The sequence below is a fragment of the Astyanax mexicanus genome, chromosome 2, assembly GCF_023375975.1.
Source record: "Astyanax mexicanus isolate ESR-SI-001 chromosome 2, AstMex3_surface, whole genome shotgun sequence".
NCBI lineage: Eukaryota > Metazoa > Chordata > Actinopteri > Characiformes > Acestrorhamphidae > Astyanax > Astyanax mexicanus.
In genome coordinates, this window is record NC_064409.1 from 24,230,270 (window position 1) to 24,257,866 (window position 27,597).

The following is a 27,597-nucleotide window of genomic DNA, read 5'->3' on the forward strand; positions in this document are numbered from 1 at the left end:
GCAATCATGAAATTCTTTGAATGCATTTTTTGTGCAGAAAGCAAATCAGGTGTTCACCGCACCTGTCCTACTCGTTAGACTAATCACAGAACTCGTTACCTGGAAAAAAATTTGCTCAGCTGAGCTTTCCAAAAGGCCCATTTAGGCCATTTAACTGTGACACTGTTGTTTTATTGAATTAGAATAATGGAGAAACCGTTTCATTGAATTAGAATAAATGCTCGAATTTTTGTTTTCTGTGAAGAGTGTTCACTGTGCAGTATAAAGTCAGGGTTGAGTAGAATTTCTAAGTTGTAAAATCAATCATGGGTAAGCAGCGCGACCTCTCAACCGGAATAGTGGCTCAAATTCAAGCCCTTCGCCAACAAGGCTTGACCCAAACTAAAATTGCTGAGCAGCTCGGCATCAGCCAGTCTTCCGTCTGCAAAGCTCTCAAGAAAAACTGCAGCAAGCGCACCAACTGTGCCGGCGTCCGAAAAACTTCTGCTCGCGACAACAAGCAGCTGAGAAAGATCGCAGTCAGCAACGGGTTCAAGTCCACTTCCGAGCTCACCGACTTGTGGAACAAGCAGACCGGCGCTGACGTCTCCAGATCAACCACTTACCGTTGTCTGCGAGAACTCGGCTTCAAATCTCGCGTTCCAGCAGCAAAACCGATGCTGAACAAGAAACAAATGGAGAAACGGCTGAAGTGGGCCAAAGAACACGGCGACTGGACTGCTGAAGACTTGCAGAAAGCGGTCTTCAGTGACGAATCACGCTTCTGCATCTCCTTTGGTGACCAAGGTCCTCGTGTCTGGCGTCGTGGTGGCGAAACCTACAACCACGAGTGCATGAAAAGATCCGTCAAGTTTCCCCTGAGCGTTATGGTCTGGGGATGCATGTCCGCTCGAGGTGTAGGGAAACTCTGCTTCCTCAAGAAGACTGTCAATGCTGCCGTATATCAAGATGTTCTGGAAACGTTCCTGATTCCGACTGTTGAGGAACAGTTCGGCGAAGAAGACTTCATATTTCAACAGGATCTTGCACCGGCTCATGTGGCAAAGTCGACCAAAGATTGGTTCACTGAAAAACAGCTTGAAGTTTTGGCATGGCCGGCCAACTCGCCTGACTTCAATGTCATTGAAAACCTTTGGGCCATCGTCAAGCGGAAAATTCGCGACAGAAAGCCTACTACGCTGGACCAACTGAAGCAGAACATCGCCACTGCCTGGGAAGCTGTGAGTGCGGAAACTTGCGACAAGCTGGTCAAATCGATGCCGCGGAGACTTCAGGCAGTCATACAAGCCAAGGGGGCAGCCACAAAATACTGAGAAAGTGATGATTGTAATTATAATAAAAATTATTCTAATTCAATGAAACGGTTTCTCCATTATTCTAATTCAATAAAACAACAGTGTCACAGTTAAATGGCCTAAATGGGCCTTTTGGAAAGCTCAGCTGAGCAAATTTTTTCCAGGTAACGAGTTCTGTGATTAGTCTAACGAGTAGGACAGGTGCGGTGAACACCTGATTTGCTTTCTGCACAAAAAATGCATTAAAAGAATTTCATGATTGCACTATTTCAAATTATTCTAATTCGTTGACCAGCACCTGTATATATATATCACATCACACAGTACAGTAGATTTGTAATTTGAGATGGTGTTGGGTGTGAAGATTCAACTGAAGGTAGGCCAGTCATGATTATTTATTAAACAATATATAATGTTGTCCCAGAAATACAGTAATTGAAATGAGTGATATTTTCACGTTCAGACCCATTTTATGCCACTGAGTTAAGTTTGATTAGACAAAATAGTAAAATATCCAAAAAAAAAAAAAAAAAGTTTAAACAAAGTCCACAAACTGGCTAAACTGGTTCATGGGTACTCCTCACAAAACACATTGGGTAAACTTAGATCTGCCAAAATTGAGGTTGTCTTCATACATCGTCCAATAAGGTGATAACATAATTGAATTCAACTGAATTCATTTTAAACTAGAATAATGTGATATTAATGTTATTGAATAAAGTATGGAGTAAATTGTGACTTAATTATATATATTTAATATTTATATATTTTTGTTCGTTTTTGTTTTGTTTTTTGTTTATGTATGTTGATGTAAATATGCGTGAATGTGCTCTACAGGAGGACTCGAGTCCAGTAAAGACAGTGAAATCTCAGGGAATGTCCTCAGAGTGTTTGTCCACACGCTCCGCTCTGGAGAGACAGTGCCAGGTGCGACGGGCAGCTCGAAGGCTCCGGGAGCACCGCCATCATCACCGCCATCGTCATCATCATCATCACCACCATCATCATCGACACCGCCATCAGCAGCATGCCAAGCCCACCTCCAACCTGGACATCCTGGAGCTGCACACCCGGGAGGTTCTCCGCAGGCTGGAGGTCGGCCCTCTGGAAGAGGTGAGGACTGAGTTTGTGTGTTTAGATTAGAAAGATGAATGTGTTTTTTGTGTCTGTTTACAATTACAATTACAATGTAATGACTGTTACAAATAGGGATGCACGAAAAGGTGGTAATTGTGTCTGTATCTATTTGTTTCAGAAGATACATTGTTTCGTTTTACCTGTTAATTTAAAAAAGAGGGTTTAAAGCAAAACTGTCTATGTAAGCACCACTTAAATTTCACCCCCTGCCTAGCTTCACGCTTCAGTCAGAGACCTTATTAATGATGGCAATGATGGGTTTGTCTGTTGTCCGTGTGTTTGTGGCTGGTCATGCTGGCCAGTTAACAAAGACGCAAATCCAGGAAGCTCTGTATCGAGCCTGCCGCTACTTTCATCCATGCTTCATTTTCCTCCAAACTGACACTTTGCTGAAATCTCCGAAGAACACTCTCACTCACTGTCCCTGTCACTTTTTTTTTTACACACACACACTCAGCTCTTTCAGTTAAACTCTGTGACTCATGTAAAACATTACATTGTTCTAATTTTAAAAAGCATCAAAATTACCCTGAGATGATATAATACAATAAGAAAAGTCGATCAGACCCAAACCACACTATACTATTCCTACTTTCTGTTCCTAAACATACAGGAAAATAACAGCATAAAAAATGATAAATCATCATTTAAATATTTTATTTTAATTTAAATATTTTATTTACATTTAAAAACCCATTATTAAAAGATTTATAATAATATCATACTCCTAAAATTATTTTAAAGTTGGCAGGTCTGTAAATGTGAAAACAAATGTGGTTGGTCCAAAGCTATAATGTAAGGTATACAAATGTTGCATTCGTTTAAGTTACACTGGGGTGTCTAGTGTCACTGTAAGTGATAAATGTGTAAATCAGAGAAAAAAAAAAAAAAAAAATATATATATATATATATATATATATATATATATATATATATATATATATATATATATATATATATATATATATATATATATATATATATATATATATATATATATGGTAATATTGGATATTGTCCCTGTGCTGTATTTTTCCGAATTTTCCATTTACAGTGCCAGTCCAAAGTTTGGACACACCTTCTTATTTAATGTTTTACTTTATTTATTTTATTTGTTTTGTACGTTGTAGATTAATATTAAAGACATGAAAACAGTTAAAGCATTGTGTGTGCGTGTATTTTCATTCTCAGCAGGGTTCAGACTTCGGCTCCAAGACGAACGGCAAGTTCAGGAGGATCATCATGACGTCTGCTGTAACTGTGAAGAGGAGTCCTGATAACGCCCTGCGGCTGGTGATGTGTAATGGACGGATCATACGGTAATATTCTGTACACTCTTGTAGTCAGGAAGCAGACAGATAATCTATTTACTGTACCGATGGGACTTGCTGTACAGATTCACTCTGTGTGTGTGTCATGTTTACAGAGAGAGGAGGCGGCTTGCCAGTGTAGCACTGAAGCATGAGCGAGACAAGACCTTGCCATGCCAGCAACACCAGGTCAAAGCAGAAAAAGCATTACCATGCCAACAAGATGGAGTGAAAAAGGAGAGCTCCTTGGAGGTGGAGTTAGAGACACTGTGCACTGTGAAAGCCACCAATCACAGTGAGTCTCTATTTATGTGTGGTTTTGTTCATTTGAAGACCCATTTTGACCTGTAACTCCATTATCACTACCTATCTGTATCTAAATGCTTTAACTGTAGCTGTTTCCTTTTCCTTTATGCAGAACTCAGGACAGAGCTGCTGAGCTCAGGGTCGAACCTGCAGTCAGATAAAGTTGAGGCAGCCAATGCAGAGGTACAGTTCGCAGTGACATTAAACAAAACTGCACTTGTCCCGTATAAATAATTTAATAATACACTGTGCTTGTTATTTATTTCCTCTGTGATTCTTTACCCCTCTGCAGAAGCACTCTTCAGATTCAGGAAGCTCAGAGGATGAAGAGTGTGTGAGACAGAAGAGGAAAGGCTCAGGGAGCTGCGTGCCCGGCCAAACCAGCCAGTACCACAGATCACTAAAACGGTACCACCCCGGCTAAACTGATAACCCATGCATTATCCAACAGAATACCATTCTTCCCCTTAGTGTCATCATCTCCATCAAACACTGTTGTATTTCCCCAAAAATACCCTGAACCCCAACACTCCCCACCTAAACACCATCATTAAAGAGCATGGACCATCCAAATACCCACACTCCCTTCCCCAAATATCATCACAATCTTTAAGGTGCATACACCACCCAAACACTTAAACCTAAACACTATCGTTCATCAATGAAATTCCATCATTAGGTCTTATTCTCCACCAAAGCATCATTCTTCATAGAGCTTCACATTACACATACACACAGTCATTCTCCATCCAAACACCATTATTAAGGTGTATGTATCACCCAAACAACATCTTTCATTTCATAAATGCCTTTGTGATGCAAACCTGTCTACCCAGGCATGAGCATTACTCATCAAACACCATCATTATTAAGAATCATTATTAATACATTCTCCCCGATATAATCATAAAACAAAACAGTTCTTCCCCCAATGGCATTATGTACATACATCCATACATCTACATTCCCCACCCAAACACTATTATTGAGCATCAGTCATAAACCAAAACTCCCCACCCAGAGTCATCATTCTCTTAAAACACAACAATTCTCCACCTAGACACCATTTATTAAGGTGCATTTTCCACACTAATGCCATCATTAACAAGCACCTAAACCCATCAATCATCACTAAAATGCAATCATTAGGGCACGCTCTTCACTAAAGCACCATCTTTCTCTTCCAAAAGGCCATCATGAAGCAATACTCTCTACTTAAGAGTCACTATCTTTCTCAACCTAGCTGCTGTTATTAAATAGGATTCTCCATCCAAACACAATTATTCTCCACCCACACATCACAATTCTGGAGCATGCACCACTAAAAAATATTTGTTTTATCAAATGCCATTATTGTCCACCCAGTTACCATCATTAAGGTGTATTTTTTTTTTGCTTATGGAAACCACATCATCTTTTCTCCAAACACATATTGCTTGACCCAAACGCCTTCTTACTCCACTCAACCCCATCATTAGGCAGTATACCCACCCAGACACAGTCACTTTTTTTACTCAGATTCATTTTTTTTTACATTTAACAAGCCAGATAAATAAATGTATTGGTTCTTATTGCTGTATATTTATTGTGTTTAGTGTTTAATGTTGGCTGCCCCTAAATAGGCTATCTTTCTCTCCCCAGGGAACGGCCTACCTCACCCAGCCCGGAGAAGGCCCTGCAGGGCGTGCTGTCTGTGGCAGGCCTGATGTGCCAGCAGATGCCAGAGGAGGGCACAGTTTCTCAGGAGGCCTGGTGGTCCAACCAGACCAGCAGCAATGAGGCTGCCAGTCCGGACAGGGCAACAGGAAGTCCAGGAGAGGAATATTTATACCGGGAAAGCTCACTGTCACCCCCACTCCACCCCACCAAGAGACACGCCCACAACCCCAGCCCCATCAACAACCAGGCCACTAAAGGTAAGGGAAAATCACATTTACGTTGGTTTCTACAAACAGTACGCAAACATTTAAAAATTTTGAGCTAATTAGCTAATGCATGCTAATAATGTAGCTAAGAGCATGGATGAATCATTTCACACTCTAGAGTCTAGAGGATCACAGTATTCTAAGTAAAGTGCTCCCTGGTGGAACATGGGCTAAAGTTTTTCACACATCATCATTAATGGGGATAAGCTCTGCTTGGATTGTCTAGTTTACAGTCCCTGGTGATGGCTCACAGAATGCACCAATTATAGCATGATTTTAACACTTAAACAAAAACATTGTAATATCCCTGAAGCTTACCAGCTAAAGAGATTCTACGCAGTTAGCTTTCAGCCTAGTCCCCACTCGCTTCTTCAGGTTTGTCTTAAAAAATGAATAAATAAATAAATTGGTTCTTTCTCTTCTAATGAGAGTTAAGCTTCCCTTCTGATAATGTTAGCTTTTAGCCTAGTGTAGATCCCCTATTACTGTTTTTACAGCTTTGACTATGGCTTTTTTACTTCTCAAGTGGGTAGGATCCGGACTGTGACAGTTTTGGGATCTGGAATTGGCCTGCTTTACAGTTGTTTTTTGGTTTGGCTTTTGAAGCAGAGAGTAGATATTGAGGTTATTGGTTTTTCTCTTTCATGTACAGAACTTTTATTCAACTGTGTCACAATTTTAAACAGTTCAACATTCCAGGGCACCTTAAAGGACTAATTTGGTACATGACTACTCTGGCATGTCTGACTAACTAAACAGCCTAACCAAAGGGAGAAAGCCAGGAGGTAACATAGACATAAGAGCACCCTGAAACACTGGCATCTATTAAAAGCCTTTTTTCACACTGTGCCCATTGTGTTTTTGTGATGTTTCCACAGGCAAGCGTCCCAAAAAGGGCATGGCAACAGCCAAGCAGAGGCTGGGGAAGCTCCTGAAGATGAGCAGACACACAAGCCTGCTCGTGTAGCATGACTGGGACCAGAGCACACACTCATACACTGACAAACACCCACACCACCTTTTCTCTCTACCTAACACACACACACACAAAACACATACATGCAGCACTCTAAATGTGCATGTTTAGGTGACAAGATATGTTTGAATGGCACTAGCATGCTGCTTCACAGCTCATATGGAGCGAATGACACGGAAAATGGAAAACGTCCTCAAAAACAGTGCAGGGAAATTTTAATCACGCATTTTGAAATAGGAAAAAAACATAAAAAACATAAATAAAAATAGCCTAAAGTTTCTGGGTGGGTCTCCAAAGCTCAGAGGCTGAGGTATTGGTAATAGCACAGGCTGCTGTACTCTGTTGAGACCTGCAGGACTATGGGCAGTGGTATGGCCAAAGCTGTGTTTTCCAATTCAGCCAATCCTTCAGCTTCAAACCTCCTTTTATACTGAAATTTGTAGATTTGTCACAGTTCGGCTTGGCCAGAGTGTGATCTCCTCCCTCTCCTACCTCCATACTGTTGTGTAGCATAAGTGAAAATGGTGCTTTTTGGGCCGAGGATGGCTTTTTCGTATTTTTTCAAAGCCTGGTTCAGGGCGTATCTTCTTTTTTTGGTCTTTTTTTTATCTCTCTGTCTCTCTCTCTCTGTCTCTCTCTCTTTCTGTCCCTGTCTCCTCATCGCTGACTACCTTCATCCTCTCTAGCTGTTGTCTGTGGCTGTGAATGATGAGCTTAAAAAGACTTGAGGGCCGGAATTTCCTGTATTTATGTTTTTAATGGAGAATCTTATTCTGATCTCCTTAATTCAGTTCAAAGCGAACTCTAATTCTGGTGGGAAAGCCAGCCTGGAGGTTTCTAAATGGTGCTGAACGTTTTGGAAGCTCTACACCACTATCCTTTCAAACCCTTGGAGCAATAATTGTACAGTGTTGATTGGTTGGTTTGTTTGTTTTATTGATTGATTGATTGATTGATTGATTAACAGATCTGTTGACAGATCTGTTGGTTATGTTATGTTCACAGGCAGCACCCCCACAGAGCTAGTCCTGTCTGATCCTATAGTTATTGTTATAGTAGTAGGTAGCTAACCATTAAGCACAATTTTTAAGGGGAAGTTCACTGATTTTTATGAATTTCTCTATAATTATGGGTTTTGATCAATTTGATATGAAATACACTGTTTATATAGATGATGATTATGGTAAAATACTAAAAAAAATCTGACCAAAATTGTTGGTTTCATTGGGGACTATTTTGGTGCGCAATGCCCTGAAACTTTATATGTATCCATCCACTCTTTCATTGATTTGTGATCTATTTTATAACTGTTCTATGCTTAAAATGTTACCAAATCTCTTGTTGGACTGCCGTGGTCACCGAAATGGATCCCTGTTCATGTTTTAATGTACTTTGTGTGATTGTGAGGGCACTGTAAACTCCCACAATTCACTCATAATTAATTGTAAACACTATTAGTAAATAATTTGGATATTGTGTGGGCTAGTAATGAGGGAGTAGGGATCCAGTTTTATCTTTACTATACTCATTAACTTATTAGTATTTTTAATTTGTTTGCAAATGAGGAACACCTTTTTTTTTATTTTTTTTTTTTTATTTTTTATCTTCTCCAAAACTTCTGAAAAGCTCTGGATTTGCCCTTTACCGTAGCACTGGGGTTATCTGCTGCCACCCTGCGGACAGACAGGTAAACTGCAGTGGGTGGTGCTGCCTTGTATTTTTTTCTGCTGTGTTTAGACTGTAAGGAATTCAGTGAGAGCATAAGAGCTCAGGGAGAAATGACATCATTTCCTGCCTAATTTGTGTTATTCTTTTTTCCTTCAAGTGTTTTAAATGTAAATGTTTTCTGTGTTTTTTTTCCTATTTGTTGGCTGTTAACTTATTAATTTCTAAGAGATGAAAAATGATGAAAATGATTTATGACATTCTGCTATAAGTGCTTCCTGCTATAAGGGTTGCTCTTGGATTTATTTGTTTTTCCCCGTTTGCTTGTTTTTTGTTGATGTAAATATGTGAAATTTCGAATGCGAGCGGGGACTTTATACGAGCAATGAAATTCACTGATCTTCACAGCGTTTTGTAGACGTCTACTTTCGCTCATTTGAAGCATAAGATTTGATGTATTCAAGGTTTTTGCTAAACTGTGCTGTAACTAATGATTATTTTAATTTGGGACGTCCTCAGTGCCTGTTCTCTGACTATTCCTCATCAAGAACAGCCAAAACTAATGAAAACAATCTGAATACAGGTGAAGCTGCAGGTGTTCTGGTTTGCTTGAGTTTGAGTGTGTTTTGGATGAAAGATGATGGTGTGTTTCTCAGGGAACAAGCGACGTACCATCTTTAATTTCACCACCAGCATCATTCACACTCTCGTTATGAGCCAGGCTCGTTAACTTTTATTTATAATTCTGTAAACGTATCTCCTGTCTGCCATGTGTAACAATGTGATTCTGAGTCTCAGTCTCCTTCCTGAAGTTAAGCTTAGCTAAGCAGGGGTTAGTGTATATATAAATGCAGGACAGGAATCTGCTGTTCTAGGACCCAACATTTTTACAACGCTGCCACCTAGCAGTACAGGAAGCATGTAGGAGCTTGTACCTTACAAACTAGTACCTTGCACCACTAGAAGTATGAGGCTAATGTAGCTAACAAGTGGTGGAGACTTTTCCTCACATACCTACCTTACATGTTAGCACTAGAACTACACTATATTGCCCAAGTATCCGCTCATCTGCATTGCGTTGGGTGATGATAGCCTTTTCTGGAGTTGCTCAGCCATGGAAACCCATTCCATTAAGCTGTGTCTACTGTTCTTAAGCTAATCTTCTGCCACTGCTCTGTTATTTTACATTGACAGAGGGAGCTGTTTTCATTCCCAGTCTCTTCCACTTTGTTATAATATCACTAACAGTTGACTGTGGAATATTTTTAGTAGTGAGAAAATTTCACCACGGGACTTGTTGCTGAAATCTACTGAGCTCCTGACAGAGAAATATTCTTTCACTAATGTTTGTAGAAGCAGTCTGCATGACTTGGTTCTAGGTTTTATACACCTGTGGCCATTGAAGTGATTGAAACCTGAATTTAATGCTTTAGATGGGTGAGCGTTTCCTTTGGCAATGTAGTGTATGAAGCTAATATAAATATCTTATTTGGAGCTTACATCAATGGGCCCATGACGCTAATAGAGCTAAAAATAGGAGCTTGTGGTGTACCGCCAGGTGGCAGTGTCGTGAAAACGTAGGGTGTAGAAGCAGCAGAGTCCTGTACTGTAGTCTGAACCTACTCTTTAGGGGTTTCCCGTGTTTTGTACCCAAGGATTATCTCTGGTTGGGTGGAGGACTGTCTGGCTTGCCTAGGCTCCTCCCTCAGAGAATGATTGTGTTTACATGCACTTCATAATCGTATGTTATTTACATCACGTCTTATTCTGTAAGTTTAGTTGCTGGCAAAGCCAAAAATATCTGATTGACTAAAATCTTACCCACGTTCAAGTTAAATCATTGATCAGATTACTGACAAAATCTTATTCTGCAGATATTAGATTATGAAATGCATGTAAACAGAGAAATCAGTGAAAAAAAACTGTGGTTTCCGGTCCTTTAAGAACTGGTGCCGATCATTTGTTTAAAATGGATTTAAATGAACTGATGATTAAGTGATTTTACAACATACTTAAATAACTGCATATCATTTTTTTGCCCCACCCCTTCATGCTTAAGTCATAAGGAGTATTTTAGGAAAATACAGAGCAGAGTTCATTTGTATATATATAACCTGTAAAAAATGTGTTAAAGGCACAATAAAAATGAGCTTGTTTAATTATAAGAAATATAAGTTTATGACTGACGTGTTAATTAGTGAAAATAAAAAAAAAATAAAAATAATTGTGGTTATGGGCTCTTAAGGAAACTCTCCCCACTCATTTTGAATTGGTTTAATTTAAATCTGCATATTCAGCCCCGCCCCTTCATGCTGAAGTTATAAAGAGTGTTTCAGTATGTTTATAGGGCCAATAAAAAAATAAAACTTGCTATGGGTCAGTGATCTGGTCTTGCACTAAATCTAGTCTCAGAAGTGAACTGTCTTTAAAAAAAAAATTAAGTTTTAAGATTAATCTGAGTCTGGGAGTGTCTCAAGTAAAAGATTTTTTTTAGCAGAATAATATATTCAAAATAATCAATCCTGGACCAGACAAAATTGTTAATAAAGTATTAATGTTATTAATACATTAGTTAATAGCATTTTGTTTTTGTATTGGGAAAAATCAATCCATTAAAATGTCCAAGATTATGTGGAGTTTAAGTTAACAGGCTGTAAAGAGAGTGTTCAATTCAGCTGAAGCAAAAACCTTGTAGAAATATTTTGTACAGTATTATTATTATTATTATTAATTATTCCATTTTTGACTCCACCTGTTGGCGACTGTGTGTGTAACCGTGCTCCGCCCCCTGTTCTATTCAAGATCAGAAACTCTCCTGTGGGATTCTGGGTCCGCCCCCCCGCAGTAAGAGTAAAGTGTAAATATTTGTCCAGGTGAAATACTGAAGGTTTTTGTAGCTCATCTTCTTTTGCATCCTTTTCACCTATTGTTCAGTGCTGAATAAATGCGTTTGAGAAGAGAGATGTGGCTCCAGCTGTGCTGTGTTCGGTGTCTTTTATCCCGTGTTTAACAGATGTTCGCAAAATGCAGCAGAACTTTAACACAATTAAACTTTATTAAATCAGACTTGATAAATAAGTCTCTGTACAGAATTAACTCTTAGCAGTCTGGAACTGGAGAGAGTCTGGAGGAGCCTCTGATCAGAATCCGGATTCAGAACCTGCAGGAGGGAAAGAAAAGAGAAAATGATCACATAATACAACATAACAGGTTTGCGTCTGTAGATCATTTACATTCTTCAGGAGAACCGGTGTTACTCACAGAGACACTATAGGACACAATAATAATAGTGCTGTACAATATAAAGTTTCAGCATTATTATTGCAGTGAGCACAATAAAGAGATAAAACAAAAATCTGAGGTCATGTGCAATGTAAAAATCCTGTATGTTAGTATCACAACATATATTTTCACAAACAATGTGATATTTCAGTGTATCAGAAAATTTGAATATTATATAAGAACCGATTTTCCAGGAAAACATTGCACTGACGGTGGACACAGTGGACCAACACCAGCAGATGACATGCCTCTCCAAACATTGATAGATGTTTAGAATATGTTGGAAGAGCATTTTACTTTTAATGACTAATTTCTACAGAATGAGAAATTTAGCTTTCTTTTTACAGTATTTATGTTAACAATTTCTTAGACTAAACTTATTCACTGTTCTTAAATCTGTCCGAACCTTCATACTCACAACATGGAGCTTTTTACTCATCATCAGGAGGGATTCCCAACTCCTCGTCTGTCCATGCGGACATGTCCGGCCAGGGGAAATGACCCTGTACAAGAAGAGAGTAAAGGGAAAAGTTTATTCATTCTTATCACATATAAGTGAGAATGTGATCCTTTTAACATGCATTTTTCTTCCAAATTGAAGTAGACACTAACATTTAGCATACATTCCCTTAATGTTGAATAATTAAGAATATCTTCATTTTAAAGTAATTAAATGATACAATGTTTTGGTAAATGTAATTATTTATTAAAATACTTTACAGGGTAATGCTGTTGCATCTTCTGTGTTTAATATGATTAGAATATGCACGATAGCAGTGAGCTTCTGCTTAATTTTAGGCTGGCATTAACTCACCAGTACTGCGTCCGGGTCATGCCAGCTGTGCCACAGGATCCAGAACCACATGGCTCCGCTCAGCAGCTCAGCATGGAACTGCTGGTGTTTGGTCAGCTGTGGGGGCTGTCTGTACTGGGCCTCGATGTGTGGACCATCTCCCGCTCTGAGGACATTAGCATTCATTTGTTTCTCATGTTTTACAGTCCATAATATTTATACATACAACAATACTATACTACACAATGCTATTAAAATAACATTATTATGAACATGTTCAAATTGACCTTTTGTTTTATTAAATTAAAGACCTGGATGTCTATGGGAGACAACAGTGGTGGTTGATTGCAAAATCCATTATATAGTAAAAAAAAGAAAATCCCCCTTCATAACATCCACCCAAGTGAGGAACACTGCAGAAAGGAGGTGTATCAGTATCTCAGTCTACTATAAAGAGAAGACTTCATGGGAGCAAATACAGAGGGTTCACTATATGGTTCAAATCATTAATAGAAAAGTCATATTAGACTTATTATATTAGACCAAAAACACGTCTGACAAAACTGGCGGCCCAGTTGTAGAACAGTGTTTTTTAGATCGGTGAAACTAAGATCAATCTAAATCGGAAAAACTGGAAGCAGAAATGAAGGAGAACACTTGTAACGGCTTGAAACAACAATACACACAATATATATTGTTAAATGGTGGTGGTATGGGTGTGCTTAGCTTCCAGTGGCACTGGGTCACTGGTGTTTATTGATTATGTGACAAAGAACAGAAGCAAAACGATGAATTCAGAAGTGTACAGGGATTTAATTTCTGTTCAGATTTAACCCAGCGTTGCAAGATTGGTTGGACAGGGATAAACAGCACAGACAGACAATGACCCAAAATACACTGCAAAAATAACCCAGGAGTTTTTTAAGGTAAAGAAGTGGAATATTCTGCAGTGGCAGAATTGAACCTGTTTGAGCTTCATTTCACTCGGTTAACACAAAAGTAAAGGTAGAAAGTCCCACAAACCAGCAACAACTAAAGACAGCTGCAGTAAAGCATCATAAAAGAAAAAACACAGTGTTTGGTAAGGTCAGTGGGTTCCAGACTTCAGACAGTCATTGTCTGAAATAGATTTTCAACAAAGTATTAAAAATTAAAATTTTATTTATGGTAAATTTCATTTGTCCTATTACATTTGAACCCCTGAAATGAGAGTTGTTTTTCTTTTTTCTTCGAAAAATGCAATTTCTAAACGCTTGATAGTATATTTTTTTTCATCCCCTTGAATTAAATATGAAAGTCTTTGCAATTTCATCTCATTTGTTTCATTTCAAATCCAGTGTTGTGGCATCAAGGGACCAAATCATAAAGATTGTATTTATTATAGTTAATAGTGTTCACCTATTTCTGTCTGATTGCTCATCAATCTATCCTAACCTACCGATATCAATCTGCCTATTATCTATTTCTGTCTATCAGTCTTTGAAGTTTGTATTTGTCAGTTTGTATTTTGTCCAGCACTGAATGATTATATATTTGTCCATCAATCAACATCTATTAGTATGTATGTCTGTATCGGTCTATTAGTGTGCACCTATTTCAGTCTGATCGTCCATCCAGCCATGTCTGACTGTCTGTCTTTACGCATGTTTGTCTATAAATCTCTAATTGTCTGTCTATATATCCATCTGTCGGTCTGATTATATATTTATCTGTCTGTTCATCAGTCCATCCATCCATCCATTAGTATGTCTATTTGTATCTGTCTGTTATTGTGATCTTATTTCTGTCCAATTGTCCGTCCATCCATCCATCCACCCATCAATTCATATATTGTATGTCTGTCCATCCACTAATCTATTAGAATCTCCGAATGGAGGTGGGCTATTACACAAACATTTGTACTCGTTATCATGTTTTACTACACCAAAGGTCCATTTCCCACCATAGTTCTCCTTTAAAGACTCTAATATTAATCTACAATAACAATAACTTTTACAGTGGGGCTGCTTGTGAACCCTTTCGAATTTTCTATATTTCTGCATAAAAATTATATAAAACATAATTAGATTTTCATTAGAAGTCCTAAAAGTAGAAAGAGAACCCAGTTAAACAAATGAGACAAAAAATATCTGGTAATTTCTTTAGTGAAAATGACCCAATATTACATATTTGTAAGTGGCAGAAGTAAGTGAACCTCTAGGACTATCAGTTAAAAGGTGAAATTAGATTAGGGTGTTTTCAATCAATGGGATGATAATTAGCTTAGTAAGCAATTGGTTTTATTTAAAGAACAGGGATCTATCTAATCTTCACAACACATTTTTAGAAGTGCATCATGGCATGATACTTCGCAACTTCTACAGCTGTGTCATGGAGAGCCTCTTGACCAACTGTGTGGTCCGGCAACACTACTGTGACTGACCGCACGCATGCAGAGAGTGGTAAAGACTGCGGAGAAGATCATCAGAACTTCACTGCCCTCTCTGCAGAACATCTACCACCAGAGTCCTCAGGAGAGCTGCCTCCATCCTCAAAGACTCTACCCACCCCCAGCATGGACTGTTCAGAAGTACAGGTACAGAAGTGTGAAATGCAAAACCAGCAGATTAAAGAACTTCTTCTTCCCCACTGCTACCAGACTCTTGAACCTACCTCAGAAATAACCATTTACTTTACTCTCTACATGTTTACATGTCAAGGACATTTCTCAGAGGCACATGCTCACTTTACTGCCCTTTATTATTGCACTACTAAACCTTTTGCACTTTTTTTCATATTGCACTGCTGTAGATATCATGTAATTACTTGTAAATAATATCCATAACACATTACTATTTTCATGTATATATTTCCATCCTGGATGTAAATTTAACACCAACTTAATATTTATATTTAGTTAGTTTATTTCTTTCTTTATTGTATATTTTCTATTTTTATCTTTATGCGGCATACTTGGCGAGGGGCAAACAAAGAATTTCATTGTACGAGGAAACTTGTTTCTTACTGTGCACATGCCAATAAACTCTTTGAATCTTGGACAAAGAAGATTTCTGAGGGCCTTAGAAAAGATTTGTTGAAGCTCATCAGGATAAAAAAAGGTTACAAAACCATCTCTAAATAGTTTAGACTCCACCAATCCAGAGTCAGACAGATTGTGTGCAAATGGAGGGTAACAAAATCACTGTTACCCTCCTCTGGAGTGATTGACCAATAAAAAGATCACTCGAGGAGCAAGGAACGTTACTTACACATGCTGCGTTTGTAGTTTCCTAAAGATCACATGGACAAGCCAGAAGGCTTTCGGAATAATGTTTTGTAGACGGATGAGAACAAAATACAACTTGAACAACTAAATGAAGAGCGTTATGTTTGGAAAAAGGAAAGTGCTGTATTCCAGCATAAGAACCTTTTCCAATCTGTGAAACATGGTGGTGGTTGTATCATGGTTTGGGCCCATTTTATGCAGCAATACAACAACCCTACAGACACAAGCCAATCTATAAAAGAATGGTTAAAGAAGAAAAAAAGTAATGTTTTGAAATGGCCAAATCAAAGTCCTGACATTAATCCAATTGAAAGTTTGTGGAAGGACCTGAAACGATCAGTTAATGTGAGAAATTCACTAACATCCCAGAGTTTAAGCTGTTCTGTACGGAGGAATGGGCTCAAATTCCTCCAAGCCGGTGTTCTGTCGAATTGTCCTACCTTGTCGAACCGTGCTGCCCTAATGTATATTTAAATGTTAAAATACAAAATAAGCATCTACATTTCAGTAGATGTAAGTTATTAGATTTGGATAGCATAAATCATTGTATCATAGCAAAATAGTAGTAAATATAGCTCATTACAAACTGCTTTTGTATTTATTTATAATAATAATTGTAATTTTTAGTTTCCATTTTTGTGCAATGACAGTGCGTCCAGGTTGTTTAATGCACATAAACCCCCCTAAAACAGATTCGTTATAAATAAAACACGAGAAATAATTACATTGTCAAGGTCAGCGCATGCGCAATACCTTTGGGAAGCATGTATCGATGGGTAGGAGAATTCGACAGAACACCGGTGTACAAAACTGATCAACAGTTACTGGAAACGTTTAGTTGCGGTTATTGCTGCATAGGTTAGCTCAAACCACTCACACACACACACACACACACACACACACACACACACACACACACACACATATATATATACACTAACACTGATGTTAGTTCTGGTGGTCGGAGCTCTTTATTCGGTTAGCTTAGCTCTTTATCTGCGGGCTGGTTGGTTGTTGTTGTTTACCTGCGGACCTGGACTCGCTGGGTCCCCCGGCGGAGGACCTGAGCTCCGGCTCGGAAAATTCCCACCGTCCTCCCGATCGTGGACATTCTCTACCCGCTACTCTAAACTCCCGAACCCGTCCGGAACCTGCTAATGTCACCTTCTGATACCAGCCTGTACAGCGGCCCTTCAGCACCACGCTCTCTGATTGGACAAGAACAATAGCGCAGCTCGTATCAGCAGCGGGACAAGAACGCGCTCTGTGATTGGCCAGAACAGAATTACTGCTGGGATCATATATTATACATCCACTAGAGGCCGCCAGAGACGCATTGTTTAGAGTATTACAAAATAAAAGCAAGCTTACGTCACACTTTAACAAGCGTCTGGAAGATATATTTGTGTTTTTAAAATTTAAATACAACTTCATTTGTTTTTGGCACCAAATAACAAAAAACTTCCATCATCCACAGGAAAACATATAAAATATTTTCATGTTTAGGCATTTTGAAATACATTTTCACATACAGTACAGGCCAAAAGTTTGAACACACATATTCAATGCGTTTTCTTTATTTTCATGACTATTTACATTGTAGATTATCACAGAGGGCATCAGAACTAAGAAGCTTTATGTACTACAAAAAAGGTGAAGTAACTAAAAAAAATATATTCTACTTTCTTTAAAATAGCCACCCTTTGCTCTGATTACTGCTATGCACACTCTTGGCATTCTCTTAATGAGCTTCAAGAGGTGGTCACCTGAAATGGTTTTCCAACAGGTGAGAAATGGTTTTCCCTGAGGTGTTTAGAACTTGTTGGCCCCTTTGCCTTTACTCTGCGGTTCAGCTCACCCCAAACCATCTGGATTGGGTTCAGGTCCGGAGACTGTGGAGGCCAGGTCATTTTTTGTTAAGTACATAAAACTCCACATGTGTTCATTTATAGTTTTGATGCCTTCAGTGAGAATCTACAATGTTAATAGTCATGAAAATAAAGAAAACACATTGAATGAAAAGATGTGTCCAAACTTTTGGCCTGTACTGTATGTACTGTATATGTAATGTATACATTGTAAGAAAAACATGCAATTTAAAATTATATTTATTTTTATTAATAATACATCCTGTGGCCATAATATATACCAAACCTAATATTGTGTGTGTGTGTTACATGGCGATTAATGTTCTATTAAATATCACATTTACAAAAATATTTTAAAATAAATATTTTTGAAAATATTCCATATTTGAGGGGGGTAGTGGGTAACAACACTGATCTTTCTGAAGTTTGTGTTTGCATAATTAAAGCCTGATCCGCTACAAAGACTGCTTGAACAACAATTAGGCTCAGCCCCACTTTAAATATTGCCAGAACGATTTTTTTTACAAATTACTTCTCATCCAGATCAGTGATTGGTCCAGATTAACAAATAATGTGTAATTCCTATTGTATTTCTATATGCTATAAATTACAGTACATGTGAAACATATATGTAGAATAATACCTCTAATGTTTCAGTATTCATTTTATATTTATTTGTATAATTTCTAAGAACTCTTGATACATGTGCTGTCAGTGAATGATCTTTGCTGAGACTGATTCATGTTTTAAGCACATTAAGCAGAATGAGGATTAGTGCTGAAAACTGATTGGCTAATGGCAGACATATTTTTCAGATTTGCACTAAATTTGGCATCTTGCCAAATATGCATATGCACCAAAATTATTTGTATTTGCCAAATGGCAAAATTTTTAAAGCATTTTTATTAGTTTCTGCGAAAACTCAAAAGTTTAAACTGTATAAACTGTATAGGTCAAACTTTTTGGATGTGCTTCCACAAGCTTCTCACAATCATTGGCAGGAATTTGGGTACATACCTCCAGACAGAACTGGTGTAACAGAGCCATGTTTTTAGGTCACCTTGCTCACACCTGCCTTTTCAGCCTTTTGGCCATAAATGTCCAATATGACTGAGATCAGGACTTTGTGATGGCCACACCAAAACACTGACTGTGTTATCCTTAAGTCACTTTGTAACCAGTTTGGCAGTGTGCTTCTGGTCATTGTCCATTTAGAAGACCTATTTGCACACAAGCTTTAACTTTCTGGCTGATGTCAAGAGATGTTGCTTTAGTATTGCCACATAATGTTCTTTCCTCATGATCCCATCTATTTTGTGAAGTGCACTAGTCCCTCCTGCAGCAAAACAACCTCCCAAACATGATGATGCCACCACCCCCCGTGTTTCACAGTTGGAATAGTATTTTTTATTTTTCTTCCAAATGTAACGATGGTCATAATGGCCAAACAGTTCAATTTTAGTTTTGTCAGACCACAGGACATGTCTTCAAAACTAAGGTTTTTGTTCCTGTGTGCATTTACAAACATTAATCAGGTTTTTTTATGTTTCTTTTTGAGTAATGGCTTCTTCCTGGCTGAGTGGCCTTTCGGCCCTTGACGATACAGTTCTCGTTTTAGTGTGGATAATGACAAGCATCTTTGGAAGTTTTTCTGCAAAATGTCTTGGTAAACTTGGAAATTCATTTTTTAATAGATGACGGCAATCTGTCCGATGCCCCCTCCACCATATTTCACAGTTGGGATGAGGTTTTGATGATGGTGTGCTGTGCCTTTTTTCTCCACACATAGCGTTGTATGATCCTTCCACACAACTCAATTTTGGTTTCATCTGTCAACAGTAAATTTAGCCAGTACTGCTGTGAAACATCCAGGTGCTCTTTAGCAAACTCCAAATTTACAGCAATGTTTTTTTTTCCTCCCATAAAGAATGGAGTTCAAGGGAGGAAAAAAAACATTGCCGTTAATTTGAAGTTTGCTAAAGAGCACCTGGATGTTTCACAGAAGTGCTGGCTAAATTTACTGTTGACAGATGAAACCAAAATTGAGTGTTTAATGTGTTCCTTATTGTAGATTTGTCAACAAAAATGTTAGCATGTGCCAGGGATTACTGTAAGTCTTTAGCTGACACTCTAGGGCTCTTCCTCACCTCATTGATCTTTCTGCGCTGTGCTCTTGCAGTCATCTTTACAGGATGACCACGCCTAGGGAGAGTAGCAACTGATCTTTCTCCATTTGTAGACTGCCTGTCTTACCGTGGACACATGAACATCAAGGCTTTTAGATATTTACTTTTGTAACTCTTTCCAGCTTCATGCAAGTCAACAATTCTTGAATGTAGGTCTTCAGAGAGCCTCTTTAAGCGAGGCATGATTCACATCAAGCAATGATTCTTAAGAACAGCAAACTCAAAACTGGTGTGTGTTTTTTATATGCCAGGGCAGTTTTAACCAACACATCTCATCACATCCTGGCCCTAATGAGCTCTTAGAAAAGTCATTAGCCTAGGGGGTTTTTTTGTGTGGCACACGTTTAATGATCAAATTAATGGACAAATCCAAAAGGGTTCACATGGCAACTATATATTAGGGGTGGGAATCGATTACTATCTCACGATTCGATTCGATTCCGATTTTGGGGGCCACGATTCGATTCAAAATCGATTTTTGATTCAAAACGATTTGAATTATAAATATTTCTGCTTCTGGCTTATGAATCGTATTGAAAAAAAACCCTCCATAATATACACTGGTCCTGGAGCAAGTAATGTGTTACAAAAACAATAAAATGTGCAGGAATGTGGGTCCTCAGTGACAGAGGAATCACTGGGATATCACAATGACGTTAATGAACAATAAATACATAAATAAATAACACTGCTTTATTACCAGGCTACTAGCGGTGGTGTGTAGGTGACGCTGCTGGGCTGATGTGATGATAGCAGTGGAGCGCTAAAGTTCAGGAGCAGCTGCTGATTAACTAGTTAATTTAAGGTGGTTGTATTTCTTCAGAAAGGGGGCAGGAGGTGGAGAAATTAATTCATATTGTCCATTCCTTAATTCCTCTGTGATGAGGAGCTGAAATTAGCTCTGATTAGCTTATTGTTATTTTTCCGTTCCGCCTTAAATGCTGCAGCCCGCTGCCACCTGTAGCGTTATTTAAGGTGGAACTGGAAAGTTAGCTAGTTAGCTAGCTAACAGTTACTGAAACTAACTACTAGCGATCTTTTTTATGCTTGTTATGAAGCATTCTGCCATAAAACATTGAAACTACACGTTAATCTAAGGTAATATAGTGCTTGTTCTGCCATCTTACCGGTGATTCTCAAACACCTACGCTCTGTGTGTGTCTGGAAGATCTCCAAAGGGACAAGCGCTATCCCCAGGGTTGCCAGGTCCAACAAAAATACCCAGCCCAAAATCAGTCTAAAACCCGCCCCTCAGAATCGATTTTGGGACATTTTAAATCGATTCTGAATCGTAGTAAATGAGAATCAAGATTCTTATGTGAATCGATTTTTTGGCACACCTCTACTATATATATATATATATATATATATATATATATATATATATATATATACATACGCGATATTATATAATATCCTAATATATATATATATATATATATATATATATATATATATATATATATATATATATTGTTAAAAGAGCTTCTATGCAGGGCTTTAAAATGGATCAGTAAGTTTCTCCCCAAACGCGCCATTTAATCACCGAGAGCGGAGAGACACACAGACAACATGGCGGCTCAGTAACACCAACATCACAAGCCCTGAGAGAGATTAACAGCACGCAGCTTATTAAACCCCTGATTTAACACTAAATACAGCTCATCAGCACTAAGTACACAGTCTGAATTAGACCTGTGGTGGTGCACTTCACATTAGATCATGTTTGAGCCGTTTAACCCGCGAAGAAAAAAAGTATAAACAACCAAAGTGTGCGAAGAGACTCAGAAATTAGATTTAGAGGGAAAAAACACATTTCCATTCTTGTCGTTTTGTTTGCCTTTATTTATTCAGTCATTACCATCGTCTTCCTCATAGCCATCAGAATTACAAATAACATCTACAGATATTAATGTATATTCGAGTTTACTTTTTTTTATTTATTAAATTTGGTCATTTGTAACATGTTAAAATGAATTAGACCGTAATTAAAAATGTATCATTTAAGTTTGAGACAAAAAAGACTATCCTACTCGTGAGAAATAAATCGAATTTAAGCACAACAAACACAAATGTTTCCATGGCTGGAAGCAGCACAGCTGCACATTTTGGTAATTTGGCAACACACCATGCTAAAACGCTAACCTAAACAAACGTTTCATTATGTCGGGTTACGCGTTAAAATCCACCAATAACGAACCAAAAGATACGAAAAACAAGTCATATTTGTTTTTAAATCGATGTAATCCCGTTTTCTATCTTTAATACGACTTAATAGCCGCACACAATCCTTTAACGTCGTTTCCGCTGTAATGACAAAAACAGTACTCTGCCAAAATCGCCATGCCAGAGTCTCGCGAGATCTTGTGAGAAACCGAGGGTGTCGACTGCACGTTTATTTACTAAAATTACTCAGAACATTCTTCACATTTTCCTATTTTTTTTATTGTAGCCTATCTGTTGACTATTTTACTTTAGAAGTTGTTATTAAATTACTGTTTTACAACAATTTGAGGGTAAAGAAAAATAAAGATAGTAAGCGAAATGAAAGGCCAAGTAAAATTATCTATCGACTTCTTTTACGTGTCATGTCACATAAATGCTTATTTATTTGACATTAAAAAGTTAAACAAGATAAATCGGGATTTATCAGGGGATAAATCAGTGAGTGAGTGACCTTAAACACAAAAGGCCTGTGTGTCTGCAGGTTTTTATTTAGTGACCCACAAGCATACTTATTTACAGTTGTTAAGTACTCAGTTAGCCTCATTCCTAAAACTTAAAAAATAATATGAAGTGTATATCTGTTGAGTTGAAATTAACATCTATGGATCTGTAAAAAAATCATATCCCCATGTTTGGTTTATAAAATTATCAGAATATTTCCTGAATTATTAATGTAAAAAAAAAAAAACAATATAGATGACATGAAAGAGAGAATATACTGTATATCTACAACAAAGGATTTGATTTAAAAAAAGGTTATTACATACTCTTAATTACCTATTTATATTAATAAAAGTCTATCTAAACTAAAAAACTATTAAATAAACTATGTATTGTCACTGTCCAAAGTAAAACATGTTTATCTATATTATGTAAAATTTTACAGTACAACGTAATCACAACTGAACAGAGAACCAGTCTGTCACATAATTGATTGAGATGCTCTAAAATTACTTGGAATAAAATTTTTACGTTAATATTTTGAGGATACGTTTTTTTACTGTTATATATTAAATATTAGTAGTAATAGTATTAATATTTATCCAATTATTTATGTTAATCCAATGTAATTATTTATGTTAATCCAATGTAATCTTCAATTCAGAACAATTATAGCAAGTTCTTCAGCATTTTTAAATATTTTCATATCTTAACACCACAAATCTTGTAATTATACACTATTTACATATTTACACTTGCATTCAACTATGTATTATCTGCATGTTATAACAAAAATTATATTTAATATGACACAAAAGTATTATAAACTTGTAAAAAAAATCATTCACAGGGGTATTTGTGGTCTTATTATAAGCCATCTGCGCAGCGGCTGCTTGAGCTCCTCGAACGCATAGCTCTTTGTGTGACGTCACATCAGCCTAGCTGGCCAGCACAACCAGCCGTGCCCCGCCCCCACCGTCCTGCACTGTTTACAGCAGCCTGACACTTATAAAGCTCAGTTTCTGTTTAAATTACGCCTAGAAACGACACGTTATCCGCCGTATCACGAAGATAGGGTTGCTTCATGTCTAAAACGCTATGTTTAAGTCACAAAATCGTCGCGACAGCAGCGTAATTCGGTCGTTGTTGTGGGTGTGTTTAATGGCGCCGCGTATCTCCGGGCGGGCCGCTCTCCCCTCGCAGCTCAGGCCACGCCCACATACGGGTTACCGCGGGGTGACGTAATCCAGACAGTGCCCCCCTGGTCTCAGAGCGAAGCAGGACAATGGGTGCATTATTTTGGCCGCTCGGTCTCTTAAAACAGCACTTTAGGGTGGGGTGGCTCCGCGAAAATACCTAAAATCGACGATTTTATTAGTTATTTCGCGAAATAAACAAATTAACCTCAATATCGGCGCTGTTGGAGCAGCCTGGACTCCCACCACGAGGCTGGACGGTCCTCCTCAAAAGTCCCAATGTGCTGCAGAGTGTGAAAATCAGTGAAATCGAGTGAAAATAAGTCCTGGTCGCTTATTTTCCGCGTTAGGACGCTCTGCTCTGGTCGAAGCTGTCTGCAATTTCACCTTCAGCGCTGCTGCTCTCCTCCGAGTGGAAGCCAACGCACACAGTGCTGCTGCGCAGCGCGCATGCGCAAGAGGATGCGGCTAGGCTGTGCGGTGGGTGGGGGAGGGATGGACAGATAGATGTTTGCTCGATGGAGGGAGGAAGGAGGCAGTAGAGTGGATTGGAAACATGAAAGAGGCCTCCTGGTTGAAAGCCAGAACTTACTATTGTCATTGAGTAAAGCAGAAGTGCTGTGGCTAAAGTGGCACCATGCACAAACCTCACGCTGGAACAAAACTCAGCTAAGTGACAATAAAAGAACACATACAAAAAAATCTCAACAGTTGAAATAATAATGTTCCAGCAGCTTACATACATGTAAACATAAGCACACACAGGTTAATGAAAAAAACTTAAATACAATTAGAAATCTATGGTAGGCATTCTAGAAACGTGACATACATTATGAACAGAGAATCCATAGGCTAGAGGGTTTATATGTACGTCAATGTCAAAGTGTCATTCAGACTATAGAGCAAGGAGTGCATAGCTAAGCGATAGTATATCGGAAGGCTTTAATGTGCAAATATAATAAAATAAATACACAGTAGACAAATAGACATTTTAGACAGCATTGACAGACAAAATATTCATAAAGAAAAATATATATTTAGGTATGCATACTGCACATTGTAACTGGAGGTGTAAACGAGGTACTGGTGAACAAGTGCTCAAATTGTGTGAAGTGTAATGCACATAACATTATGAAAAAAAATAGCTGCATTTATGAAAATTTGAATAAACAGCAACAATTTCATGTTGGGCTAGAAGAGTACATGTACTACTGTGTGAGACATATGGTTTAAGTAGTTACAATTTAAATGTCCACGGAAAGGAGGAATACAGGTTGGATTGGATGACATTTTATTATTACAGATAATGACATACTATGAAAATTATATATATATATATTCTAAATATTACAACTTCTTACAACTCGATACTTCATTAGTATTGTACAGATCTTTCATAACAAAATATGACCATTCGATTACAGCTGAATACTGTTAAATGATACAAAATAAAGAAGTGTTACCTATAATGTTGTGATTCACCCACACAAACTCTTCAGTTCTATTTACTTCATCTGATGCAGGGATGTGCATCCCGTAAGGCAACTGATGATTTATGACGAGCTGGGCCCAATCTAAATATTTAAAAATACCTTCTTTCCACAGCCAGATGTTTGTGCTCGCGATAGGTGGTCACCATTTCACTCCACCTACCTTTAGCTGAGTGAGACTCTGCGCTTGTATAAGGGCTTACATAACAGAGATGTGCAGCCTCCCACTGTGCTGGGTTACATATGGTGCACTGCTCATACGCAGCCAGAGGGCCCTAGTCCAGGTAGCCTTTCTTACCCGCGGAGGAATCTGTTCACGGCAAAACATGCAGAAACTGTTCGTTTATTCACAAGGGAACAAAAGAGGAAATACACCAAATTCCAACTTCCTCCTTCCTCCATCAATGCCTCATCAGTGACAGAGGGGCTAAGACAAGAAGGAGGCCTGAACATGAATCTAAATCGGGAGCAAAAACATATAAGTATATAATTTAAGCAAGTATTAAATCAAAAATAGAACAAATTTATTTTTCAAGACATTTTACTTGAACCATATATACAAGTTCACAGTGCAGAAAATGTGTTAACCTCAAGCACTATGGTGCAACATAGAACACACAATAAACAATGGTACACAAAATGTGAAGAACGTTTGTTCTCCATTGTTGTAAATTCATGTAAAAAAATTCACATTAAATATATAAATATATTTTTTAAAAAATATTTATATTTTGAAATACAAATACTTTAAATATATTTATTATACCACAAAAACGGTGCACCAAAATCCTTAACATTTACATTTTTAAATCATCAATACTTTGCTTCTTTACCTGTATGCCAAAACTCAGGGTTATGCCCCAATTAAATGATTTTATTAAAAAAAAAAACTATATATTTACAATAATTTTTTTTTTTTTACATTTTACAATACAATAATTTTTTTACACAATTTAAACTTTTTACAATTAAAATATCACTTATCTATACAGCTTATGCTTATTTTTGAACAATATATTACCATCCCCTAACAATTTTCTTGTGCCTTAAGGGTCTAATTTCTATAAAAGGACCTTGTTTTTTCTTATGTCTTCATAATTAGATGTTTATTATAAATTATTTTATAATGTTTAATGTTTATTGCAGCACCGTGGGTCAGAGCGTAATACAATTTCAATCTTCCAATGCCCTGTACATATTGTAGTATTTCCACTAAAAAGCCTTTCACTGCCCACTATCAGCTACTATTTATACATATTTATATGGATTTTAAGCATATCTTGTACTAGCTGTTGAGTAGTCTTAGGAAACCCACATCCTAGGGTCTTTTTTCCTGAAAACTTGTAATAGAATGGACACCTGCTGACTAATGACAGGTTTTCGGTTTCACCATCTGTATCTATTAAAGTTTAGAGCAAACAAATCTTGTTCTAACTAATGTTTACTATTTATTGTCAATACAACTGTAGGATATCAGTACAGATGAACTATTATGTATATGGTCTTTAAAAAAAAACTGTACAGTATACCAAACAGCCATCCACTGTTAGAAATAAAATTTCCCACCTCAGTGTAAAAAGACAGAAGTTTTTTCCCACCTCAGGCTGCACAGTTTGATCTGAATTTTACATCAGTGTATTGTAATGGACATAAGCACATGCACATCAATTTAAAGTTGTAAATCCTTGAGACTAATGTTAGAAATAGATTACATTTACAAGCACCTAAAAATACATATGAGTTGACTTTCCCCAAACACAGCATTTACCTGTTGTGTGAACATGGCCAAAATGTTGTGGACAAACAGAACTGCTATTTTTTTCTTCTCCTTTTAAAGATTTATTTTTATTATTGGTCACCTGAGGCAGGGACCTGGATGGAAAAATGCAATCCACAATACCACATTTGAACGTAGTTGCTGTAGAACAGTGAGTGAGAACACTGCATACCCCGTGGCAAAGTTCGTCAAAATTAAGACATTTTAATAGCTTTCCAAGATGGCATTTAATACGGTGGCCGAGAAAGCCCAACGCAGTGCAAATTGAAAAGCGCTGCAAAAGCACAAAACACATCCATCAAAATTACAACACAGGCGCAGCAAATAGAAAAACGCGCTGCAAATAGAAAAACGCGCTGCAACTAGAAAAACGCGCTGCAAATAGAACCACAACACAACGGAAGTGAGTCACAACACAACGGAATTTTCCCGGGGGACCTTAAAAGATACTGTACCAGC

The 27,597-nt window shown here is 37.8% G+C and overlaps 2 protein-coding genes across 4 annotated transcripts in view; one reads left to right on the forward strand and one right to left on the reverse strand.

Moving 5' to 3' along the window:
* Positions 1–11,575, forward strand: part of kdm7aa (lysine (K)-specific demethylase 7Aa) — a 31,412-nt gene extending 19,837 nt beyond the window's left edge. Inside the window, exons 12-18 of one of the 2 annotated variants that reach the window (XM_007232716.4) lie at positions 2,133–2,408; positions 3,624–3,751; positions 3,859–4,037; positions 4,161–4,231; positions 4,341–4,456; positions 5,690–5,964; positions 6,852–11,575. In XM_007232716.4, the coding sequence (XP_007232778.3) occupies positions 2,133–2,408; positions 3,624–3,751; positions 3,859–4,037; positions 4,161–4,231; positions 4,341–4,456; positions 5,690–5,964; positions 6,852–6,940 (1,134 nt within the window). In that variant the 3' untranslated portion in view covers positions 6,941–11,575. The remainder of the gene's footprint in view (positions 1–2,132; positions 2,409–3,623; positions 3,752–3,858; positions 4,038–4,160; positions 4,232–4,340; positions 4,457–5,689; positions 5,965–6,851) is intronic. The other variant, XM_007232717.4, reaches the window with a different exon arrangement.
* Positions 11,576–11,650: 75 nt separating this feature from the next.
* Positions 11,651–17,173, reverse strand: ndufb2 (NADH:ubiquinone oxidoreductase subunit B2). 2 transcript variants are annotated; one of them, XM_007232715.4, is made up of 4 exons: positions 16,980–17,173; positions 12,711–12,855; positions 12,303–12,399; positions 11,651–11,774 (listed from the first exon to the last, which is right to left on the reverse strand). In XM_007232715.4, the coding sequence occupies exons 1-3, from the start codon at positions 17,063–17,065 to the stop codon at positions 12,328–12,330; spliced, it is 303 nt and encodes a 100-aa protein (XP_007232777.1). In that variant the 5' UTR covers positions 17,066–17,173; the 3' UTR covers positions 11,651–11,774; positions 12,303–12,327. The 2 variants fall into 2 exon arrangements, with proteins under 2 accessions (XP_007232777.1, XP_007232776.1); XM_007232714.4 differs by having other exon boundaries at positions 12,315–12,399; positions 16,980–17,172.
* Positions 17,174–27,597: the final 10,424 nt, after the last annotated feature.